Source organism: Neltuma alba, unplaced genomic scaffold (genome assembly GCF_004799145.2).
Source record: "Neltuma alba isolate B1F8T4 unplaced genomic scaffold, ASM479914v2 tig00008147_pilon, whole genome shotgun sequence".
Lineage (NCBI taxonomy): Eukaryota > Viridiplantae > Streptophyta > Magnoliopsida > Fabales > Fabaceae > Neltuma > Neltuma alba.
Genome location: NW_021634960.1, coordinates 1 through 21,586, shown reverse-complemented (window position 1 = coordinate 21,586; position 21,586 = coordinate 1). Strand labels below are relative to the sequence as shown.

The following is a 21,586-nucleotide window of genomic DNA, read 5'->3' as shown; positions in this document are numbered from 1 at the left end:
TGATAATCTTCTTTATTTCATTTTCTTTTTCAACAAAATTGGGAAACAAAAATAGATCAATTAATCCAACATAATTTCTTACTTATCACGAAAAAGTATATATAAAATATCTAAAACCAATTGGATGAGTCTTGAACTTCTCTGATCAATTTAATTATTCATTCATGAAACTTTTCCGGTGACTTGGTTTCGAATGCTATGGATTATAAGAAGGGTGATGAGGAGAGCCTGATCAGTGAAAGCCGGAAGATCATGAGAGAGGCAATTTGGAGCTGAAGCAAATATAAGTGGAATAGGTTTCTGCTAGCCACCATCAAAATAAAGCATCCATGTCATGTGTGCTTATGTTAATTAATTATTGTCGTCAAGTTCGTCCTGTTTAACCTTGTTGTTACCTATATGCTATGATATATTCTCACTTAGACTTGTCTAGCTTATCATTTCATCTCTAATGTGTCGAATGAAATATATTGATATAGAACCGTCGCTTTTTTAAATCCTTTGTAAGGCCCTAATTAATTATGAAATGAAACCTGTCTTTTTGTTGATATACAAAAAAACTCACCCTATTTAGCCATTAATTGAATAAATAGAAACCAAAATACCATCATAATTGTTTTCCAAAAGTATGAAAAAATTTTCAGCAAGAATGACAAATAAAAAGTAGAATTTAATGTTAAGTTATGAGAAATAAGCTTTTATAATCAATTATTGATCAAATTTTAGCATTCACACACATTTGAAAAATGAATAAAAATTTATTAGTTGCCAAATCACATCTTATTCTTGCATTTATTCTTTTTCCACTTTTCGTATAATGGATACCAATAAAATCACCTTAGGCGGGGAAAAAAGTTTGCAACCAAAAGAAACTATGAATTTTCATTGTCTAAAAATTTAGATAAAAATACATAAAAGGCTAAAATGTCCAAAATTCTCCTAAACTTTGCATCAATAGCATAAAACCTTCCTGACATTTAAAACTTAAAATTTGAAATTCTAATATTTTATGTTTTCACAAAATTGAATCCTTTAACGTGAAATTGGGCTTGTTTGGAATAGCGGTGAAAATCACTTATAAGCACATTTCACGTAAGTGGAAACAAAACTCTTCTCACATACTTGCCTCGTATTCCATAAATCATGACTAAAAAGCTACTTATAAACTATTTCAAACAGGCTCAATATGACAATTATTCAAACAATCGAAGGATAGAGTCATTTCCCAACAATTTTCTTCGTCTTTTATATGAATCCTCATGCATCTGGGGGAAAATCTTGTACTCCTCTAGTTTGAAACATAGGACTCATTTTATAATGTAATTTATACTGTAAAATGAGTTTTATATTTAAAACTAAAGGAGTATATATATGTATATATATATTTTCATGGAAAAGAGGAAAAGCATCATTGAAGGCAGGTGATATTCTAGTCTTGATTTATATCATTAATTTAAAATTGTGTCGATACATTTCTCTGAAAAAAGAAATGCCCATGCTTTTCAGAGATTCGAAATTTTTTATTTTGAGGGGGAAAAAATGGAAAAGCTACTAAAATGACGAAACGATTTTTCAGTGTTTGAGAATTTTTTTTAATTTTTTGTTTCCATTTCAGATTTGGATAACCTAAAAACACTTTTAGAAAGTGATTTCACACAAATCAAGATAAAACTTCCTTCACATATTTACTTCGTATACCGTAAAATCATTTTAAAACCATGACTGAGACAAACATGAGTTTTTGAATATGAGAAGCCCAAGCTGTAACTTTTTGGTTCAGCACTGTATTTGGCTCCTAAAATATGATTACCAATTAAATGTATTAGTTAGAACTATTATTATTATACGGACTACCTCAAAAAAAAAATATATGAGAGACAAAATGAATTGGTATCTTATATTTATAACGAAAACAAAAATCAAACAAACGATTATATTAAAGATCGAAGATAGTATATAGAACTGGAGTAACTGGTAATTTCAGCCACACTTTGTACGGGTTTCATTTTCTTAAAACAAAGATCAATTTACGAGCTTCATTCATATTGCAAACCCATGCCTTTTTTTTTCCCCACCAAAACCCATGCCTTTACTTTTTTTTTTTTGTGAAGGAAAATTTTAAGAAAGGGATTGGACTCACCCACGATCCAAGGGCAGGGCAACTAACTCTTAACCCCAGCTCTACCCAGCGCCGTAGCTTTACTGAACCCATGCCTTTACTTTACATATAACTGTATATGGGCCGATAAACATTAAATATTATTATCAACAAAGCAAAAAAGTTATGTTTTGAATAGAAAAAGCAGGGCACATCATGGACGCCCACGTCCACTTCTAAAGTTGAATTGGCACATGTTTTTCTTTGTATTAATGAGGGCGAGAAAAGAAGAAGAGGGGATTTGAATTATATTCTCTTGAATACACATACTCTCCATTATACATGTCATTAAAAAAATGACGTAAAAATTAAAGTAAATGTGAAAATTGTGTTTGTTAATTTTTTTAAAAAAATCATGAAGTAATATTATTTATTGATTGGTCAAATTAAATTTAAAAAAATGAAAATTGAGGTGGTTAAATGAAGTGGGAAGAAAGAGACGGGGGGGATTTTTGCGTCGAAGAAAAGAACATGGAAAGTAAAACTGCCGCCAAAGAATGGAAGGAATGAGGCCGTTAAGGGAATGCCACGTTGACCAATGAGAAGGCGATTAACGAAACTGGTTCGTACCTTTGTGGTCTAACCACCCAATTGGCGCCACGTAGCAGACAAGATAACCGACCCTCCCATGACAGTCAAACCAGGGCCCAACACGTATTCCTCACGACGCCCTCTCGGACAATGGCCATCTTCAGTTATTATCACGGACAAACCGATATTGGCCTTTTGATATTTTCTAATATATTCCCAGTACACTACTTTTGATTTTCTTTCTCAATTATAGTGACTGTGGAAGTTTCTTAGAACCTTCACTTCTCACCTCTATTGGACCATAATCCCATCGCCCACGGCCCACGTTGAGTCCAAGGTTTTTTTTTTTTGGTTGAGGTTCTTGTTTCTCTTGTCTTCCCACCGCCTTCTAGAATTAGTGTTAACAATAATCATTTAAAAAATATTTGTTTTTTTTCTTTGCTTTATAAAAATCACAACTAAATATTTGTGAATGAAAATTCTTGGGAGCAAGCTAGCAGAGGAATTTGGGACATGGTGTAAAAGCGCTCATCTTTATTTATTTATTTATTTTTATGAAAAACGCTTCTTCTTTCAGAATAGACCCAAATCATTTCGCAAAAAGTGATGGGCTGCCTCTATCTCAACAACTCTGGGCCATTTTTAAATGTGTATTAAGGGATTTCACTTCATTATTTTTTTCGCTTTTAACTCCTACTACTTTAAACATGTCATTTTTAATCTATTCTACATAATTTTTTAATGATAAATTTGAGTTATTTATTTGGAAAGTATAGTTGGATTAAATTTTACTAACTTTTAGAACAAAACATGAATGAGAACATTATTAGGGGATTACAGCAAGAATTTTCATAAAAATAATACTGCACAGGGGATTATGGTAATAAAGATTTGTATCAAGTAACAATTTGAATGGCGAAATCTGGTGGGAGCTTGGGAATCTGTGAGGAGCCTGTGGTTTTTCTTAATTTAAGACTGTGGAGTCAAGAGCTGACAAGCTTGGTGAGTTGGTGTACGTTGTGAACTTTTCAAATAACAACTTATTAGAAGAAATTCTATTAGGAATGCAACTTTAAAGATGTTTATAAAACCTGGCAGTAATATCCTTGAAAGATGAGTGTGATTTCTTTGTAACTTTTTTATCCTGTGGTTTATTTTTCGTTTTTAAAATGATATAAATAAAACATGTACAATACAAATAAGATGATGAAGTTCCTATGGGCTTCTTCATTTTTTGGTAAAAGAAATCGCCATGGGCTTCATCTAACTCAACAGCTCTGGACCCAGTCCAGAATACCAGTGTCTCCACTGTCCACCACATTGCCATCATTTTTCTTGTCTTTAATTTAGACCCATTCGGAACGATTTATAATCAGTTTTTTAATCATGATTTACGAAATACCAGGTAAGTACGTAAAAAAAATTTTATTTCGATTTACATAAAATATGCTTACAAATAATTTTAAATGTGATAACAAACAGAATTTGTTTAATTATGGGAGCCAGGCTAACTTCATAGTTGTTCACCTTCATGTATAGTCTTTATGAGAGGATTGTTGTGATCATCAAAATCAAATATAGGAAGATGCCCAAGGTCACTGAACCTCTCTATCAATAATCAATATATGATTGAATGAAAAGCCTGAACATAACATTTCATCGCCGTATCGCCGGTCATTGAATTTTTCGCTTCCATATTTCATCGGCAAAGTAGCCCATGGTAGCACTAATGGAGACGCAGCAGATGGTATTTTGGCCTTTTCATATCTCAGTCCACGACTCCTATATCCCAAAGTTGGTCCTAGGAAGGCTTTAAGGATATACTATCTCCACTTCTTAATATAAGAGTTAGTTAATTAATTTAAGTAGATTAAAAAAGTTTGCTGAGTTAATTATTTATAATAATTAGATGTTGTCTTTTCTAAAATATCTCTTTTAATCATGTATTAGCTAAAATTACTATTTGATAGAACATTTGATATATGTAACTATTACGAGGACTACTTTAAAATAAATAAATAAATATTAGAGACAAAGTAGATAAGAGTTTTATATTTAAGACCAAATTAAAAGTCAAACTAACATTTATATTGAGAATTGGAGGTAATATATATACACACTACCTTCAGTCCTTAATATAAGACCTCTTTTGATTTTTATTTTAATCCTAAATATAAGACCTCAATCTATTTTGTCTCTCATATTTATGCATTTTTTTCCAATGTGGTCCTTCTAATAATGGTAATTCTCACCAATACACTTGATTAATAAGAATATTTTAGAAAAGACAACACTTATTCATTACAAATAACTAACTTAACTTATTTTCTTAATTTTCTTAAAGTAGTTAACTAGCTCTTATAATTAGGATCGAAAATAGTAACATGTTAACTTTGGTCGTGTTCACTTGTTGGAGTTGAGATTAATTAGACTTTAAACTGAATGAGAAAATAAGATTACAAGCTGTGAGTTCTCTTTAACTCGCTTACTGACTTACATTTGAAGAATCGCAGAAATAATAAAGAAGCATTTACATAGCATCATAAATAAACAACGTCGATCCCCACGTGGTTCATTGAATATACTACTCCGTCCTTTATTAAAAGATATTTTTAACTAAATTGCGTGGTTTAAAAAAACAGTTAAAATTAGTTAAAAGCAATTAATATGTAACAAATGTATTTTTTTTTCAAATATACCCCTATATAAATGAGTAGATATGAGAGAATAATGGTGAGATAAATGAAGAAAGAGGATGTATTAAATGTATTAAACTATAGATAAAATAGGTAATAATACATTAAATGTTCAGACAAACTCAAAAAGAATTTTATAAAAATGGACAAACATATTCAAAAAATTGAATTTTATAATAAGAGACAGAGGTGGTATTGAACATAAGAAATGTTTGATTACATAAATTGAGACAAAACTTCTTACACATTTACTTCATATATCATAAAATCATTTTTAAAATCATAATTTGATTTTCATCCAAATACTCTATTCATAACTTTTAATCTTAGGTTTTCATACTGTATTTGGGTATTACTTCTTCGGTCATTAATATATGACCTAATTAGTGAGTTAAATTTAGTCATAAATATTATATCTATTTTTTTAAATTAGTCATAAATATTATATCTATTTTTTATATTTATTAATTTTTCTTAAATTACTCTTATGGATATTCCCTTAACCATAATCAAGTTAAGAGAGGAGGGAAGATATTAAGAAACATAATTATGATATTTTAAGAAAAATATGTTATATTTTTTATAATTGACAAACTTACCTAATCTCCTTAATTCAATTAAATTAGTTAAATAGTAGATCTTATATTAAAAATTGGAGAAGTATTATGTAATTTGTGATAGGTATGTATGAACAAGAAATTAGTATACCACTCTGTTTCTTATTATAAGTCACTTGTATCCCAAACCCGCAAACCAAGAAATATATTAAATTAACCAGTTTTTTTTTTTTCATATTTACCCTTCTTAAAAGTTGAGAGAGAGGGGAAAGGATGGATTGCATAAGAAATGAAAAGTTGAGAGAGAAATGGAGAGAGAGATTAATTAATTTTTTATTAAATTAATAGGGATAAAATTAGAAAAAGATAATTAATTATACTATAAGTGAATTATATTTTGACACAAACTTTCAAGGTACAAATGATCTATAATAAGAAACAACGTGGTATATGTGGAATAGGTTTCTGTTGGCCGCCGTCAAAATAAAGCATCCATGTCATGTGTGCTTATGTTAATTAATTACTGTTGTCAATTTTGTCGTGTTTCACCTTGTCGGTACCTACATACTATGTCATTAATATCATGTTTAATTAATAATTATGTCCATTCTTTTCTCTGACCAAAAACAGTCCATACTTTTCAGAGAATCGAAATTTTTGGTTTTGAGGGGAAAAAACGAAGAGCTACTAAAATGACGAAACGAATTTTCAATGTTTGGGAAATTTTTTAATTTTTTATTTTCATTTCAGACAAGCATGAGTTGTTGAATATGAGAAGCCCAAGCCGTACGTAACTTTCCCATTCAGCACAAAATTGGGCTACAGAAATGGGCCCATGATAATGTCCTTTTTGGTGTTGGGCCTGAATAGCCATTTTCTTTGCAATATTTGAAATTTGGAATAGGAACATTTTTTTTAAAATGAAAAGGAATGAGTTGATATTAGATTTTTTTCCCCCCCGAAAACTTTCAATAAAATGATAGTTGAATTTGTAAAACCCCAAATGTCATCTAAACTTGCAAAATTGACTGATGTAAAATTTTAAAATTAAGTGAATTTATAATATTGCCCTTTATTTTTTCTTTTCAAACCTTCAAGTCACTCTTACCAGCCGGTTGGAGCTTTAACGCTGGTGCCAGAGTTCAAGTGACTGCCAGATACTGATCAACGGTGATCCAGTGATTAGCAACTATTTTTTCAGATTTTTTTGAATTTTCATAACACGGTGATTAACAACGTTTCAAGTTTTTAAATTGAAATTTTTTAAACATTTGTAATGTCATTAACAATTTTTATAACAATATTCACAATTCTATTAACACCATTAACCACTTTATATAATAGGTTTTTATTAATTTGAAATATGTATTAAATTAATAAGATTTTTTTTAATTCATGCTTTAATTATCTCAAATTTCAATGGGTCAATCCAATCTATAAAGTCTTCTCACGCGTTCATGCCTGTCATAGACTTGAAGCCAAGTCTGCCCCCAAAATACACGACTCGATCGGCTTCAACTCTCAGATATTATTGATCCCCGCAATACGTACTCTTATTACACGTACATGCCATCACCTTCATTAACTTATTGATAGGTCTCCATATCCATGGTTACTCGGTGTGTCATAATTAATTTCATTTTGCAAACCCCGTCAGTTTGACGGAGTCCACAGGTATATACTTTTGAAGGCAGACTTTTGGAATATTATCAAGTCTTGCAATTAATTTTAGCTGGGGAAAGCACGCTGCCTACACTGCTTTTTTTGTGATGAAGGAAATGATTATAAATTGAAGGTTCCCATAATGTTGGAGCAATGTTCAAAGAGTGACCATGTATTCAAATAGTCTAAATTAGGAATAGGAAGCATGCCACATATAAACTAAAGCTGCTTCAATCCACGCATGCTTACTTTGGTGGGAAAATCCTTATCAATTAGGAGAACTGTGGAGCCTACAGAACCTTCCTCTCTAATTGAACTACGTATCTTAAAGGAGAAATTATATTCCTTGGCAATGGGGAAATTTTTCTAACTTGCTGCAACTCACTTTGCATCATAACCATCTAGGGCGCATAATTCCTAGCCAACTTGGTAATCTTCCAAGATTAGAGGTTTTTTAGCTAAAGGACAATCTCCTAATTGATGCTGATAACATTTCATGAATTTCTTTCCTTTCTTCTTTGAATGACCCTGAACAAGATGGACAATCTCCTAATTGATGTTGATAACATTTCATGAATTTTTTTCCTTTCTTCTTTGACTGACCTTGACACTACAAGAAGTTGTAGAAGTAGCAGCGGAACCTTTCTAGCGGTTAAACAAAACCGCTAGAAATTTGAGATATTTCTAGCGGTTCCTATAAAAACCGCTGCAAAATACAGACGGTTTGACCATTAAACGCACATTTCTAGCGGTTACCCCCTAACCGCTAGAAAATTAGAGCTAGAAAACTCCCCGGGCTTTGGCGGGAACTTGGCGCCAAATTTGTAGCGTTTACTTTCTAGCGGTTCAGGCTAATAAACCGCTAGACACCGAAAAATTCTAGCGGTTGATGCATGAAGCACTAGAAATGGCTAGCGGTTCAGGCCTAGAACCGCTAGAAATTTCTAGCGGTTTTGTGCCTAACCGCTAGAAAGTCTCGGTCTATATATACCCCCCCACACTCTCACTTCTTCAATCGTTCTGGAAGCGAAGCTCTGCTGAATTTTCTTCACAAACATATTTGAGTTCTGATTCAGTTGCAGATCCTTATTTTCAGGTAAAAATAGTAATTTATTGATAAATAATTTTTATTTTATGTTTTATTTTATTAATTTTATTATGTTATAGCTTATAAATTAATTTTTTTTATTTCATTTATAAATAATTACTATTTGTTGTTATTAGGATGCCTCGTCGACATGGGAAAGACCCAGTTGATCCTGAGAGAGCTGGACCCAGTGAGGTTCATCATGATGCTGATGAGCCATTTCCCAGCATTCATGACTACGATCTGAGCGAGGAGGATATCCTCAGTTTTATGGAGCAGGATGGTATTGAGCGGACTGAGGAGGCTCATTTTACTGGGGATGAGCAACCCCATGCTGATGCTGCTGACGAGGAGGAGGAGGAGGAGGAGGAGCAGGATCAGGGGAATGAGTATCCCCAGGCTGCACAGCGTCCTGCTCCGAGACGTCAGGCTGGTTATGAGGTGGAATTTGTCGGTAAGTATTTATTTAACTTTTTAAAGTTTTGATCAGTATTTAATTTATATAGAAATTATATTAATTTATTGATATATAATTTATTTCTTAATTAAATTTTGTAGACACTGAGGGGAACAGGTCCTATCGGAGGCTGACAGCCAGAGAGCTGTCTATGATGACGGGCGGACGAGTGGTTGTGCCGCTCAATGAGTTGGGCCAACCGACGAAGAAAGGTGGCCAGTTGTACAACAAGTACGTGCGCCTCCTTGGTCAGCAGTGGACGCTGTTCCCCATCTACGTGCAGGACTGGAAGAAGATCACCTCAGACAAGAAGCAGCAAGGCTGGGAAATAATGAAGGTAATATAAAATTGTTATTTATAATTTTTTTTAATTTAAATAAATGATTATATATTTTGTTTTCAAATAATTTAATTGTTTGATTATAATTTTTTATTTATTTAATTTGTTTGTTATTTATAATATTTTTAAAAGTAGTTAAATGAATATATATTTTTAATTTAAATTATTTAAAAGTAGTTAAATGAAAATAATTTGTTATTGATTTCATTAATTTATTACTTATAATAATTTTAAATTTAGTTGAGTAAAAATATTTTTTCATTTAAATTACTTAATTGTTTAATTATTATTAAACTTTGATTAATTTATATTTTATTTATAATATTGTTAAATTAGTTAAAAACTAATTATTTGTTTTTGATTATTGAAATTGCTTAATTATTTGTTTATAATTTGTTATTTAGTTAATTTATTATTTTAATCATAGAGTAAATTTATTCTGGGGGAGGAGTTGAGGGCTGACACGATCAAGAGGCTTGGGATGGCATGGAAGAACAGGAGGGCCGACCTGTGGAGGGAGAAGAAAGGTGACGGGACGAGGCCCCTCCAGGAGATACTGGCAGATGTACCTGGTGGAGTCCCGGACCAAGACTGGTCCACTTACGTCTATTTTAGGATGACGGCTGACCAGATGGTATGATAATATTGTATTAATTATAATTTCTTTATTTTTTATCCGACTTGACTCATTTAATTTAATTTTTTTACATTTTGCTTCAGGCTCTTTCTAGGAGAAATGCTAGGAGCGTCAGGCATCAGACGATACGTCATAGGGCTGGATCCAGGAGCTTTGCGATCACTTATGACGAGATTGTGAGTACTTGAAATAAATTTATTAAATATGTAGATGTATTTAATTTGTAACTAATTATTTCTTTGATTTCATTTACAGATGGAAAAGACGCAGCAGGAGCGGGGATACACGCCCACTTATGGCGAGATGTGGCCGATGGTGTATAGACCCCGAGACGGGCGTGCGTCGGATGAGGTTGAGGAGATAGCGGTAAGTAATAAATTAAATATTAATATAATATCACAGTGTAGATATCATTATATTATAATTAACTTCTTTATATTAATTTTGGTAGGCACGGATGACTCAGGTCGATTCCGAGTTGCGTGAGTCTCAGGGGTCTGCCTTGGATCCCACCGCCTCACTTTTAGCGGGTCGTGGCCGGCCGCAGCACCCTGGTCGAGTTAGCGGGCTTGGACTTGGACCTACACCGACTAGGTTGCCCCGCTCAAGTGGCGCTGGCCCTTCATATACTGCTGGGAGCTCTCATGCGAGTGCGAAGCGGCCGGGTTCCTCATCTTCAGAGGAATTGCGAGAGGAGCTCAGACAAGAGTTCGAGGCCAGGATCGTGGAGCGTGATCGTCAGTTCCAGGAGCGTGATCGTCAGCTCCAGACGCAGCTTGACCAGCTCTTGGCAGCTGCTACGGCTCTGCGTCATGTGGTGGTCAGTATAGCTCCAAACATCTCGGTTCCTGACATCCCCGACCTACACATGCCACCAGTCCCGCCCCTACCCCGCCATCCGCCAGTCCAGTCCCAGCAGGTTGAGCGGCCTGCCCACCGTCAGCCGGAGGATTCAGCAGAGGATGATCCCGATGATGCTGCTTCTGCCCCCCACCCATGATTTGCTTTCATTGTATCGGATTTTATTAGAATCTTGATTTTACGGTTTTATATATTATTTAGATATTTATCTAAATTTTATATTTATTTGTTTCCTTTATTGATTTATTTCTATAATTTTATTTATGTCAAGTACTAATTAATATTGAAATATTTATTTATTTATTACAACATCAACATTACAATTTATTAAACACGTTAAACATATTAATTACTCGAAATAATTCTATAATCATTTATTAATTTAATAAATATTTTTAAAACTGTAGAATTTTCTAGCGGTTCACGAAACCGCTAGAAAATTCTACATTTTCTAGCGGTTCTCAAGAACCGCTAGAAAATTCTACAGTTTTCTAGCGGTTCACAAGACCGCTAGAAAATTGTGAAATTTGACCGAATTTTCTAGCGGTTATAAAACCGCTAGAAAATTCAAAACAGATGGAGAGAAAATTCCCGTTAAACCGCTAGAAATTTCTATCGGTTTGTAACCGATATTTAGAATTTCTAGCGGTTAATAACCGCTGGAAATTGAAATTTTCCGTTAAAACCGCTACAAATTTGTAGCGGTTTTGTAACCGCTACAAAAAAATGACCGTTCCTCCACCCTCCTTTATAAGCTGAAGCACTTCAACTGAATTTCATTTTAACTTCTCTTTGAGCTCTGTGGCATATTTTCACGAAATTTGAGCATTATTAGTCATGGATAGGTCGTGGATCAACTTGCACCGGTCGACTCCGCAATACTTGGCTGGTCTAAACTATTTCTTGGATTTTGCTTTCGCCAATGCTGCCGTAAATGGTAAGATTCAGTGTCCCTGTCCTAAATGTAATTTCAAAAAGTGGCATCCCAAAGATATTGTTAGGGAACATTTAATCTTTAAGCCTTTTCCGCGAGAGTACGTATTTTGGCAACTACATGGGGAACGGCTAGATATGGGTGCTGAGTCAGTGCCAGTAGTTTCACGGATGGGAGTTCGAGTGGATGAGGCCGATGCCGTGAATGATGCTGTGCGTGATGCTTTTGGTGTTCACGAAAGCTCGAATCCCAACGAAGATGAAGTAGAGGGACCTCAACCGGAGTTTCTAAGAAACGAAACTGCTCGGGAATTTTTTGACCTCATGACCGAAGCTGACAAGCCTCTTTATTCTGGGTGTACAAAGTATTCGAAGTTGTCATTCTTGGTGAGGCTGTATCACATCAAATGCTTGTGCGGTATGACTGACAAGGCGATGTCTATGTTGCTGGAATTACTGGGAGATGCTTTCCCCCAAGCTGAATTCCCTCCGTCTTTTTACGAAGCAAAAAAGATTATTAACAAGCTTGGCTTGAACTATAAGAAGATAGATGCATGCCCAAACGACTGTATGCTATACTGGGGAGATGATGCCAACAAAGAGATTTGTACGAGATGCAAGACGTCACGCTATAAGTCGGTACGAAAGGGCAAGAAGCAAAAGAAGAAACCGGCCAAAATTCTCAGGTACAAATTATTACAGCGTGTTACTTGTTCCGTCTCTAAAAATATTCGGTATTTTAAATTTTTAATATATTATTTTCTTAGATACTTTCCTTTGAAACCACGGTTGCAAAGAATGTATATGTCATCAAAAATGGCTCAGCACATGAGGTGGCACGCGACTGAGGAAAACCTAGATGGTAGGTTAAGGCACCCACGAGACTCGGAGGCGTGGAAAGCGTTTGATGCGAAATTTCCAGACTTTGCCAATGATCCTAGAAATGTACGTCTTGCATTGGCAACCGATGGTTTTAATCCCTTCGGAAACATGAGCACAAGTTACAGTATCTGGCCGGTGGTGTTAATTCCATACAATCTACCACCTTGGATGTGCATGAAGCAGAGCTCCTTTTTGCTTTCCATGATCATTCCTGGCAAGAAAGCACCAGGAAATGATATTGACGTATACCTGCAACCGTTGATACACGAATTGCTCGACCTATGGACGAATGGTGTTGAGGCATATGACTCACATGACAAGCAACTATTCAATCTCCGTGCAGCCTTGATGTGGACAATAAGTGATTTTCCCGGTTTGGGAACTTTGTCTGGCTGGAATGTGCATACTGGGTTGGCCTGTCCTGAGTGCAATTTTGATTCTGTGCCATGTCGCCTTCCACACAGTCGCAAGTGGTGCTTCATAGGACATCGACGGTTCCTTGATTCCAAGCACAGACTTAGATTGCAACGGATTCGCTTCGATGGGAAACAGGAGAAGAGAGATCCTCCTGTTACTTTGTCTGGTATGGATATTTTGCGGCAGTTAGAAGATGTTCATATCGAGTTTGGTAAGAGTGTGGATCCCGAACGATTGGGACGACGATCTCGTGGGACATCTGATACGCAACCTATGCAATGGCGGAAGAGAAGCATATTTTTCACTCTTCCTTATTGGGAATCTAATTTGCTACGACACAGTTTGGATGTTATGCACATTGAAAAAAATGTGTGCGATAATGTGCTATATACGTTGCTCAATGAAGCTGGAAAGTCCAAAGACCATCTCGCAGCTAGAAAAGATTTACGGGCCTGGGGAATTCGTGAAGAGGCTTGGCCTGATGAAAACGACAAGTTTCAGCCAGCTAAATTCACCTTGACAAAGCAGAACAAGGATATCTTCCTCTCGACGTTGAAGAACATAAAAGTACCAGATGGATATTCTAGCAACATCTCAAGGTGTATCGATCTGCAGGCTCGAAAGGTTACTGGGTTGAAAAGTCATGACTCTCATGTTCTTATGCAACAGTTACTTCCATTGGCCTTGAAAAACACACTTCCTTCTGATGTATCGGTGGTTTTGGTAGAATTATGTTCATTTTTCAAGAAGTTGTGTGCGAAGGTCTTGGTAGCGGAAGAGCTTGATCAGCTGCAAAATAAAATTATTCTTACACTTTGTCACTTGGAGATGATATTTCCTCCATCATTCTTTACTGTTATGGTTCACTTGACTGTCCACCTTGTTCGAGAAGCAAAGGTTGCTGGCCCAGTTCACTATCGATGGATGTACCCTATAGAGAGGTACTAGATTATCTTTTATTCCCGCCTCTTTAAATTTCACATTGTTCTTTCATTTACTCGTAATTATTAATGCAATTTTAACTTACAGGTACTTGGGAAAATTAAAATCATATGTTAGGAATAAGGCATGGCCTGAGGGGTCAATAGCAGAAGGTTATTCCGGAGATGAGGTCCTAACTTTCTGTTCGAGGTACTTTGATGACATGGAGACATCTTTTAACCGCCCGCGTCGCGTAGATGATTCTCCTCCCGGTCCTTCCACGTCAACTTTATTTCCTCCTGTTGGGAAACCAGTTGGAGGATATGAATTCTTCAGACTCACTCCTACAGAGAAACTCCAGGCACACAGACACGTTTTGATAAATTGCAGCCAAGTTGAACCCTTCATGCAGTAAGTATATATATCATATAAGCTCACTAGCTTTTACACTTTATATTTGTTTCTTACTGACTCTTCTAACAAATTACACTTTACTATAGTGAGTTTAGGAGTTATCTCAGGCGTCAGCTACGGGGCCGTGCGCGTTCTGCTGACATTGATAAAAGAGTCCACAAAGAGTTTCCCAGTTGGTTTACACGTCGAATACGTAATGACAACAGCCCATACACAGATGAATTCAGAGCTCTTTCTCTCGGTCCGTTAGACCATGCACGGAGGTTTACCGCGTACAATGTCAACGGCTTCAAGTTCTGTACGGTTGCACGTGATCAGGGATTGCTCACACAAAACTCTGGAGTTTGCGGGACATTCGGAACGAGATGTTATGCTAGCAGTAGTGATGGCGATATGCGCTTTGGAGGCGTCACTTACTATGGAAAGCTAATTGACATTATTGAGTTGACTTACCAGCTTTTCACCGTGACACTGTTCAAATGCTCCTGGGCAAATACGACAACTTCACGGGGACTCGCTACTGACCATTTGGGCATCACCTCAGTCAATTTCTCAAGACTTATTCATACGGGGGCATCTGAAGATGATGAGCCATATATCCTTGCTTCTGAGGCACACCAAATTTACTATGTCGAGGACGAGAAACATAAAGACTGGAATATGGTCGTTCACCTCAAGCCACGGGATCTTTACGATATGGGTGATGGTGACATTATTTACGACAGTGAACCCTTCCAACCCTCGAATTTTGAAGACTTCTTTCCTCAAGGAGATGATAATTTGCCACTTATCAGGTACACGTCTTTTCTTAAATTATTTAAATAATTAACTACTAATTACTAATTTTTTCCAAATACAACATAAATTTAACAAATTTTTTTAAAATATGTCCTTTCAGGCCGGATGATGATGGAGAGTAGCAGCATCCAAAATAAATTATTTAACAAATTTTTCGTCCATAAATACATATGTATAAATTAAAATTCGTAAAATTTTTTTAAAAAAAAAAATTTTCATTTGTAGCGGTTCATAACCGCTACAAATTTTTTTCACGAAATTGTAATTTGTAGCGGTTCATAACCGCTACAAATTACAATTTCGTGAAAAAATTTGTAGCGGTTATGAACCGCTACAAAATACATACCTGTAAATTATAATTCGTTCAGATTTTAAAAATAAAAAAATACTAAATTTCTAGCGGTTAATAACCGCTACATATGTAACCGCTACTAATTACTAGCGCTTTTATATACGCTACAAAATGAATAACAGCTACAAAAAGTTATAAAACGCTACAAAAACACCGCTACAAATGTGTCGCTGATCTCTATAAATACCATATCTTCTCTACATTCATTTACTCCATCTCTTTTCCTTCCTCTCCTATTCTTCTTCATAATTCTCTCTTTTTTTCTTACTATCTCATATTGTGGTTTTTTCTCTCTTTACTCTATGGTAAGTGAATTTTATTTTATAATTCATTGTATCTTTTATTTGTTTTTATTTAAAATTTACTAACATATTTATTTCTCCTTTCCTTTCAGATTTTTCTTCTCCACATTTGTCATGCCCTCCTCAACTGATTCAAATACTCATCAACTTAATACTATAGGTTCAATATTCCAAAATATATCATCTTTAATTCAACTATCTTATTAAATATTCAATTAAATTATCTTATTAGATTAAATTCACTTCTTTTAACACATTCATAATGTAATTACATATTTTTTATTACAAAATTTGAATATATAAAATGTAACATATAACTAATTATACAAATTAACAAAAATTCTTCAAAATAATTTATTTAATGGTTTTTAAAATTATAATATGAAAAACCATAAATTTTTTTTTCTGGCACGGTAAACATTTCTAGCGGTTCAGAACCGCTAGAAATATTTCGTCAAATTTAAATTTCGCACCAAACTTTCTAGCGGTTAAAAACCGCTAGAAAAGTTTCCCGCCATTCTAAAAATTCAATTGGTGTGAAAATTTAATTTCCCAAACATTTCTAGCGGTTCTATAACCGCTAGTAATTTTCGCGCGCTACTGAAATTATTTAATTCCCGTTTAGCAGGTTTCTAGCGGTTACAAAACCGCTAGAAATTTTTTCCGGGGAAAAGTTTCTAGCGGTTATAAAACCGCTAGAAAAGTTTCCCCGGAAAAAATTTCTAGCGGTTTTCTAACCGCTAGGAATGTGTCTCCTTCAGATATTTTCTAGCGGTTCCGAACCGCTAGAAATGTTCTATCGTTTTGACCATGATGTGTAGCGGTTGCGATAACCGCTAGAAATTTTTTCTAACACCTGTTTTTCTAGCGGTTGCCTTAACCGCTACAAATGTTATTTGTTGCGGTTAAAACCGCTAGAAATGTAACACCATAACCGCTAGAATTAACATATTTTTTTGTAGTGATGAACAAGATGATGTCTCAAATAAGAGAGAATCCAAAATTTGGTTGCACATGCTTAGTCAGCTATCAAATCGACAAGCTATATCTTTTAAGGACAGTATCCTTGGATATAACTCAAACCATATTTTTTGTTATTTTGTAGGTATTGTCAACAGCAATCACTTGAAAGAACAACTTCCAAATTGTTGGGATCGCTTAAAACCAATAAGAATCGTTGATGAGGGGAGCCCGATGCTCATTTGAAGCTGGAAGATCGTGATGAGAGAAGCAGTTTGTAGTAGAAGCAAAAATACATATGGAATGGGTTTCTGTTAGCTACCATCAAAATAAAGCTTCTGTACTGTGTGCTTATGTTAATTAGTTATTGTTGAGAATCTTATCTTCTTTGATTTTGTTCCCTACTGTGATATTCTCGGTTAGACTTGTCAAACTTAATATTTTCATCCATGTATGTGTGGAATGAAAATTACAGGCACTAAAATCAAATGTTGGATTAGTGACATAGTTAGGTCATTCCTAAACTTTTCTTGAAAATGCAAATATGGCTATTCATACTATTGCAAACAAAAAATTTCAATTATAGATTGAGAGTTTTATTTGAAACTTAAATCCATGTCTTATTTGCTAGTGAGATCCTTCAATTTTACAATTATTTGAATCGATATTTAAACTTATTTTTATGAAAATCTGTCTGGAACTTAACTAATATTAATGTATTCCTATAAATCTAACCGTCATTCTCTCGTATGTTTTCAGAAGAAAAATAACGATAATAAGTTGAGGATTTTTTTCCCCTTTGGTTTCCCTCCATTTTGACTTCAATAGGTTGAGGAATGAGGCTTCCAATATCAGGTAATACGACGATATAGGACCCATGAATGTTGTACAGATTAAACGGAATTTCCACTGAAAAAATCACGAGAGCACCCACAAAAGATCATTAATGAGGCCCAAAATATAATGGTGTGGGCTAGTAGCCCAAATCGTATGGGCTTGCTCTAGACCCATTTCCGCTCTCCAGCTTAGGCCTTTTTCAAACAGTCTTGGAGAACATTGCACCCAAAAAAAATTGGACTCAACATCGACTCAAAAAAAAAAACACGGAGGTTCCCAATTTTGACTGTCTAACCGAGGAACTTTCATGATCGTATTCTTCATCTTCACAGTCACTTCCACTGATAAACTACGTATAAGCTTTTTATTCTAATAATGAAATTCTTTTAAATCGGTGAATGCACTTTCTATTCCAATTTGGACTGCTATATTATATGCCTCTTGTTTACCATCATACATAATCTCCCTCATAAAAAAACTCTTATCTTGTTGCATGCATAATCAAACGTTGATAAGCCAAAAATAGCCAAAAAGATAAACACGCCATCACATACATCATCATTAACTTGTTGATTTGTTTTCCACGTCCCTAATTTAATTTACTCGATATATCATTAATTTTCATTATATTTTGCAAACCCTGTCGGTTTGACGGAATCCACGCTTACGTAATTCACCAGCAACCTGGAGCGCAGCTTCTCTTTCAGTCTGGCTTTGGAAATTAATAATGCTTACGCAATACGCATCCGTATATATCTTTGTATGGGTCCGGTGGCTTTGAAAAAATCATTTTACTAGGACTTTTGAAGGCAGACTTTTGGAATATTGAGCCTTGCAGTAATTAGAAAGCTTGAAATTATGGGAGTGGAAGAAAGCAATCGACGAAAAGGATGCTACATGCAAGCCACCTAAAACACGCTATGCTGTTTAGTTTTTGACGAAAGAAATGATTATAAATTGAAGGTTCCATAATGTTGGACAAATCCAAAGAGTGACCATGTGTTGGAACAGTCTAAATCTGCTTCGAACCATATTCTTGGTCTGGGTTTTGCAGGTGCAGATTCTGCACTCAAATGGAAGCATGAGTTGCGTAGAGAGAGAAAGGCAAGCACTTTTGGAGCTGAAGAAAGGGCTTGTGGATGAGTATGGCATTTATCTTCATGGGGTTCAGAAGGAGACGCTGATTGTTGCAGATGGTGGGGTGTTAAGTGTAGCAACCAAACAGGCCATGTTGTGATGCTTGATCTTCATGCTCGTGTTTACGATCAACCTTGAGAGGTGAGATTAGTGCATCTTTGGTGGAACTGAGACATTTAAAGTATTTGGATTTAGGTTGGAACGATTTCCGTGGGGATCCAATCCCAGAATTTATTGGTTCTCTTGTTAAATTAAGGCACCTTGATCTGACTCAGGCCTATTTTGGTGGGAAAATTCCTTACCAATTGGGAAATCTTTCAAGCTTAAGAATCCTTCGTCTTTCTTACAACTATTTGATAGGAGAGATCCCTTGGGAATTGGGAAATCTTGTCAATTTGCAGGAACTTATGCTCCCCTTCAATGATCTAGGTGGTGTCATTCCTTACCAACTTGGTAATCTTTCAAGATTAGAGAATCTTGGTCTGGGTTCAAATGACAATCTCTTAATTGACAACATTCAATGGATTTCTCGCCTTTCTTCTTTGAATACTCTTGATTTAGGTGGTGTGTCAAATCATAGAAAATCCAAAAATTTGTTACAAATAATTGGTCATCTACCAAGCCTGCAATATCTGAGTCTGTCAAAGTTTGGTCTTTCAGATATTGATCTTCTTTTGGCGCATCCTTCCCAGCTCAACTTTTCTCATTCTCTAATTCAACTTGATCTATCTCGTAACATGTTCACATCATCCATATTTCCCTGGTTGTTCCGTTTGAAACTCTACGAGTCTTGTATATCTAGGTCTCAACTCAAACCTCCTAGAAGGTCCCATTCCAGACGATCTAGGCAAAATAATGAATTCCCTTCAAATATTGTACCTCCAAAACAATCAATTAAATGGAACCATGCCGAAAACAATTGCAAATCTGGTAGGACTCGAAGAGTTCAATGTTGCGAGCAATGTTTTAGGAGGTAGGATCACAAACTTGGCCCATTTTGCCAATCTCACAAAGTTGAAGCTCTTAGATTTATCTTGGAACTCATTTACGTTGAATTTTAGCAACAATTGGATTCCTCAATTTCAATTGACATCATTTGCAGCCCAATCCGTCGCATTAGGTCCTTCTTTTCCCAGATGGCTTCAAACACAAAATAACCTGTACGATCTTGATGTTTCGGATTCTGGGATTTCAGACATGGAAACAACAACTGCTTTTCTATGCTCTACCAAAAGAAGTTTGAACCATTTGAACATTTCAAGCAATAATATCAAAGGACAACTCCCAGATTGTTGGAATCACTTAGCATCACTAAGAATTCTTGATTTGAGCAATAATGAGTTCTCTGGAAAGATTCCAACCTCAATGGGCTCCTTGATTTTGGCCCGTCACTTAATTTTACGTGACAATCACTTCACAGGCCAAATTCCATCTCTGCAAAATTGCACCCAGTTGGTAATGTTGGATGTGGCGCGAAATGAATTGTCAGGACCCATACCTCCATGGATAGGATTTAACCTTCAAAACTTGCAAGTTCTTAGCATGAGAAACAACCACTTTAACGGGAGTTTGCCATCGTATCTGTGTCATTTAACAAACATTCAAGTTTTAGATCTTTCACTGAATAACTTGTCTGGACAAATACCAAAATGTCTCCGAAACTTATCAGCAATGGCTCGAAAACCTAAATCTACCGATGCCATTGATGAATTCTACGTCTTTACAAATGGCTCACCTTCGTATGTTTTCAGTTATGATTTTTATCCTACAGTGAGGTGGAAAGGAAAGGAATTGTCATTCAAGGACGATCAAAGACTTCTGAAGCTCATTGATATATCGGAGAATGAACTATGTGGGAAAATTCCAAGAGAAATTGGGAATCTCTCGGAACTTGTATCCTTAGATTTATCAAGCAACAATTTGAGTGGTGCTATTCCTTGGGAGCTTGGAAATCTGCATGCCCTTGAGTTCCTTGATTTATCGACAAACCATGTATCTGGACCAATCCCTTCAAGTTTTTCTGAAATGAATTGGCTTGCTGTTTTGAACCTATCAAACAACAATTTATCTGGGAAAATCCCATCGGGAACACAGCTCCAAAGTTTTGATGCCTCTGCATATGATGGGAATCCATTTCTTTGTGGAAGTCCGCTGCAAAGACTTTGTCCAGACGAAAAAGGAACAAAAGCCGCATCGATTGAGGAAGAGCAAGATGATTCATTTTTGTCCCAAGGATTTTACATAAGCATGGGTTTGGGATTTGTTACAGGATTTTGGGCCATCTTCGGTTCATTGCTTATTCCGTTCTTGGAGGAATGCTTACTTCACCTTCCTAAATAATTTGTATGAGAGGATTGTTGTGCTTACACTAATCAACTTAGCAAGGTGTCGTCGCAGGCTACTTAGAACATAATCGGTAATCGCCTCCCTTCTCTATCTTTTCCTTTTTTTCCCCCCAATAAAATAATTAGTTTTTTCTGCGTAATCGATTGATTCATTATTATAATCTTGAATTGCTATGTTCTCTGAGTGCTACTAACTATGAGCTGAATGGCCAGTGGAGCCTCATCGTTGGAAGCTGGAAGCTCGGAGGTGGAAGCAACTAGTGAACAGATATAAATCATCTTTATTTTGTGGTTTCACTGAT

The 21,586-nt window shown here is 35.4% G+C and overlaps 1 protein-coding gene and 1 long non-coding RNA gene across 2 annotated transcripts; both read left to right on the top strand.

The window, feature by feature from the left end:
* Positions 1-1,320: 1,320 nt before the first annotated feature.
* Positions 1,321-7,882, top strand: LOC114753796 (uncharacterized). Its single transcript, XR_003741049.1, has 3 exons — positions 1,321-1,331; positions 3,579-3,582; positions 7,799-7,882. It is a non-coding gene; the product is annotated as an uncharacterized LOC114753796 (long non-coding RNA).
* Positions 7,883-18,799: 10,917 nt separating this feature from the next.
* Positions 18,800-21,279, top strand: LOC114753797 (receptor-like protein EIX1). Its single transcript, XM_028942513.1, has 3 exons — positions 18,800-18,998; positions 19,135-19,392; positions 19,742-21,279. The coding sequence occupies exons 1-3, from the start codon at positions 18,800-18,802 to the stop codon at positions 21,277-21,279; spliced, it is 1,995 nt and encodes a 664-aa protein (XP_028798346.1).
* Positions 21,280-21,586: the final 307 nt, after the last annotated feature.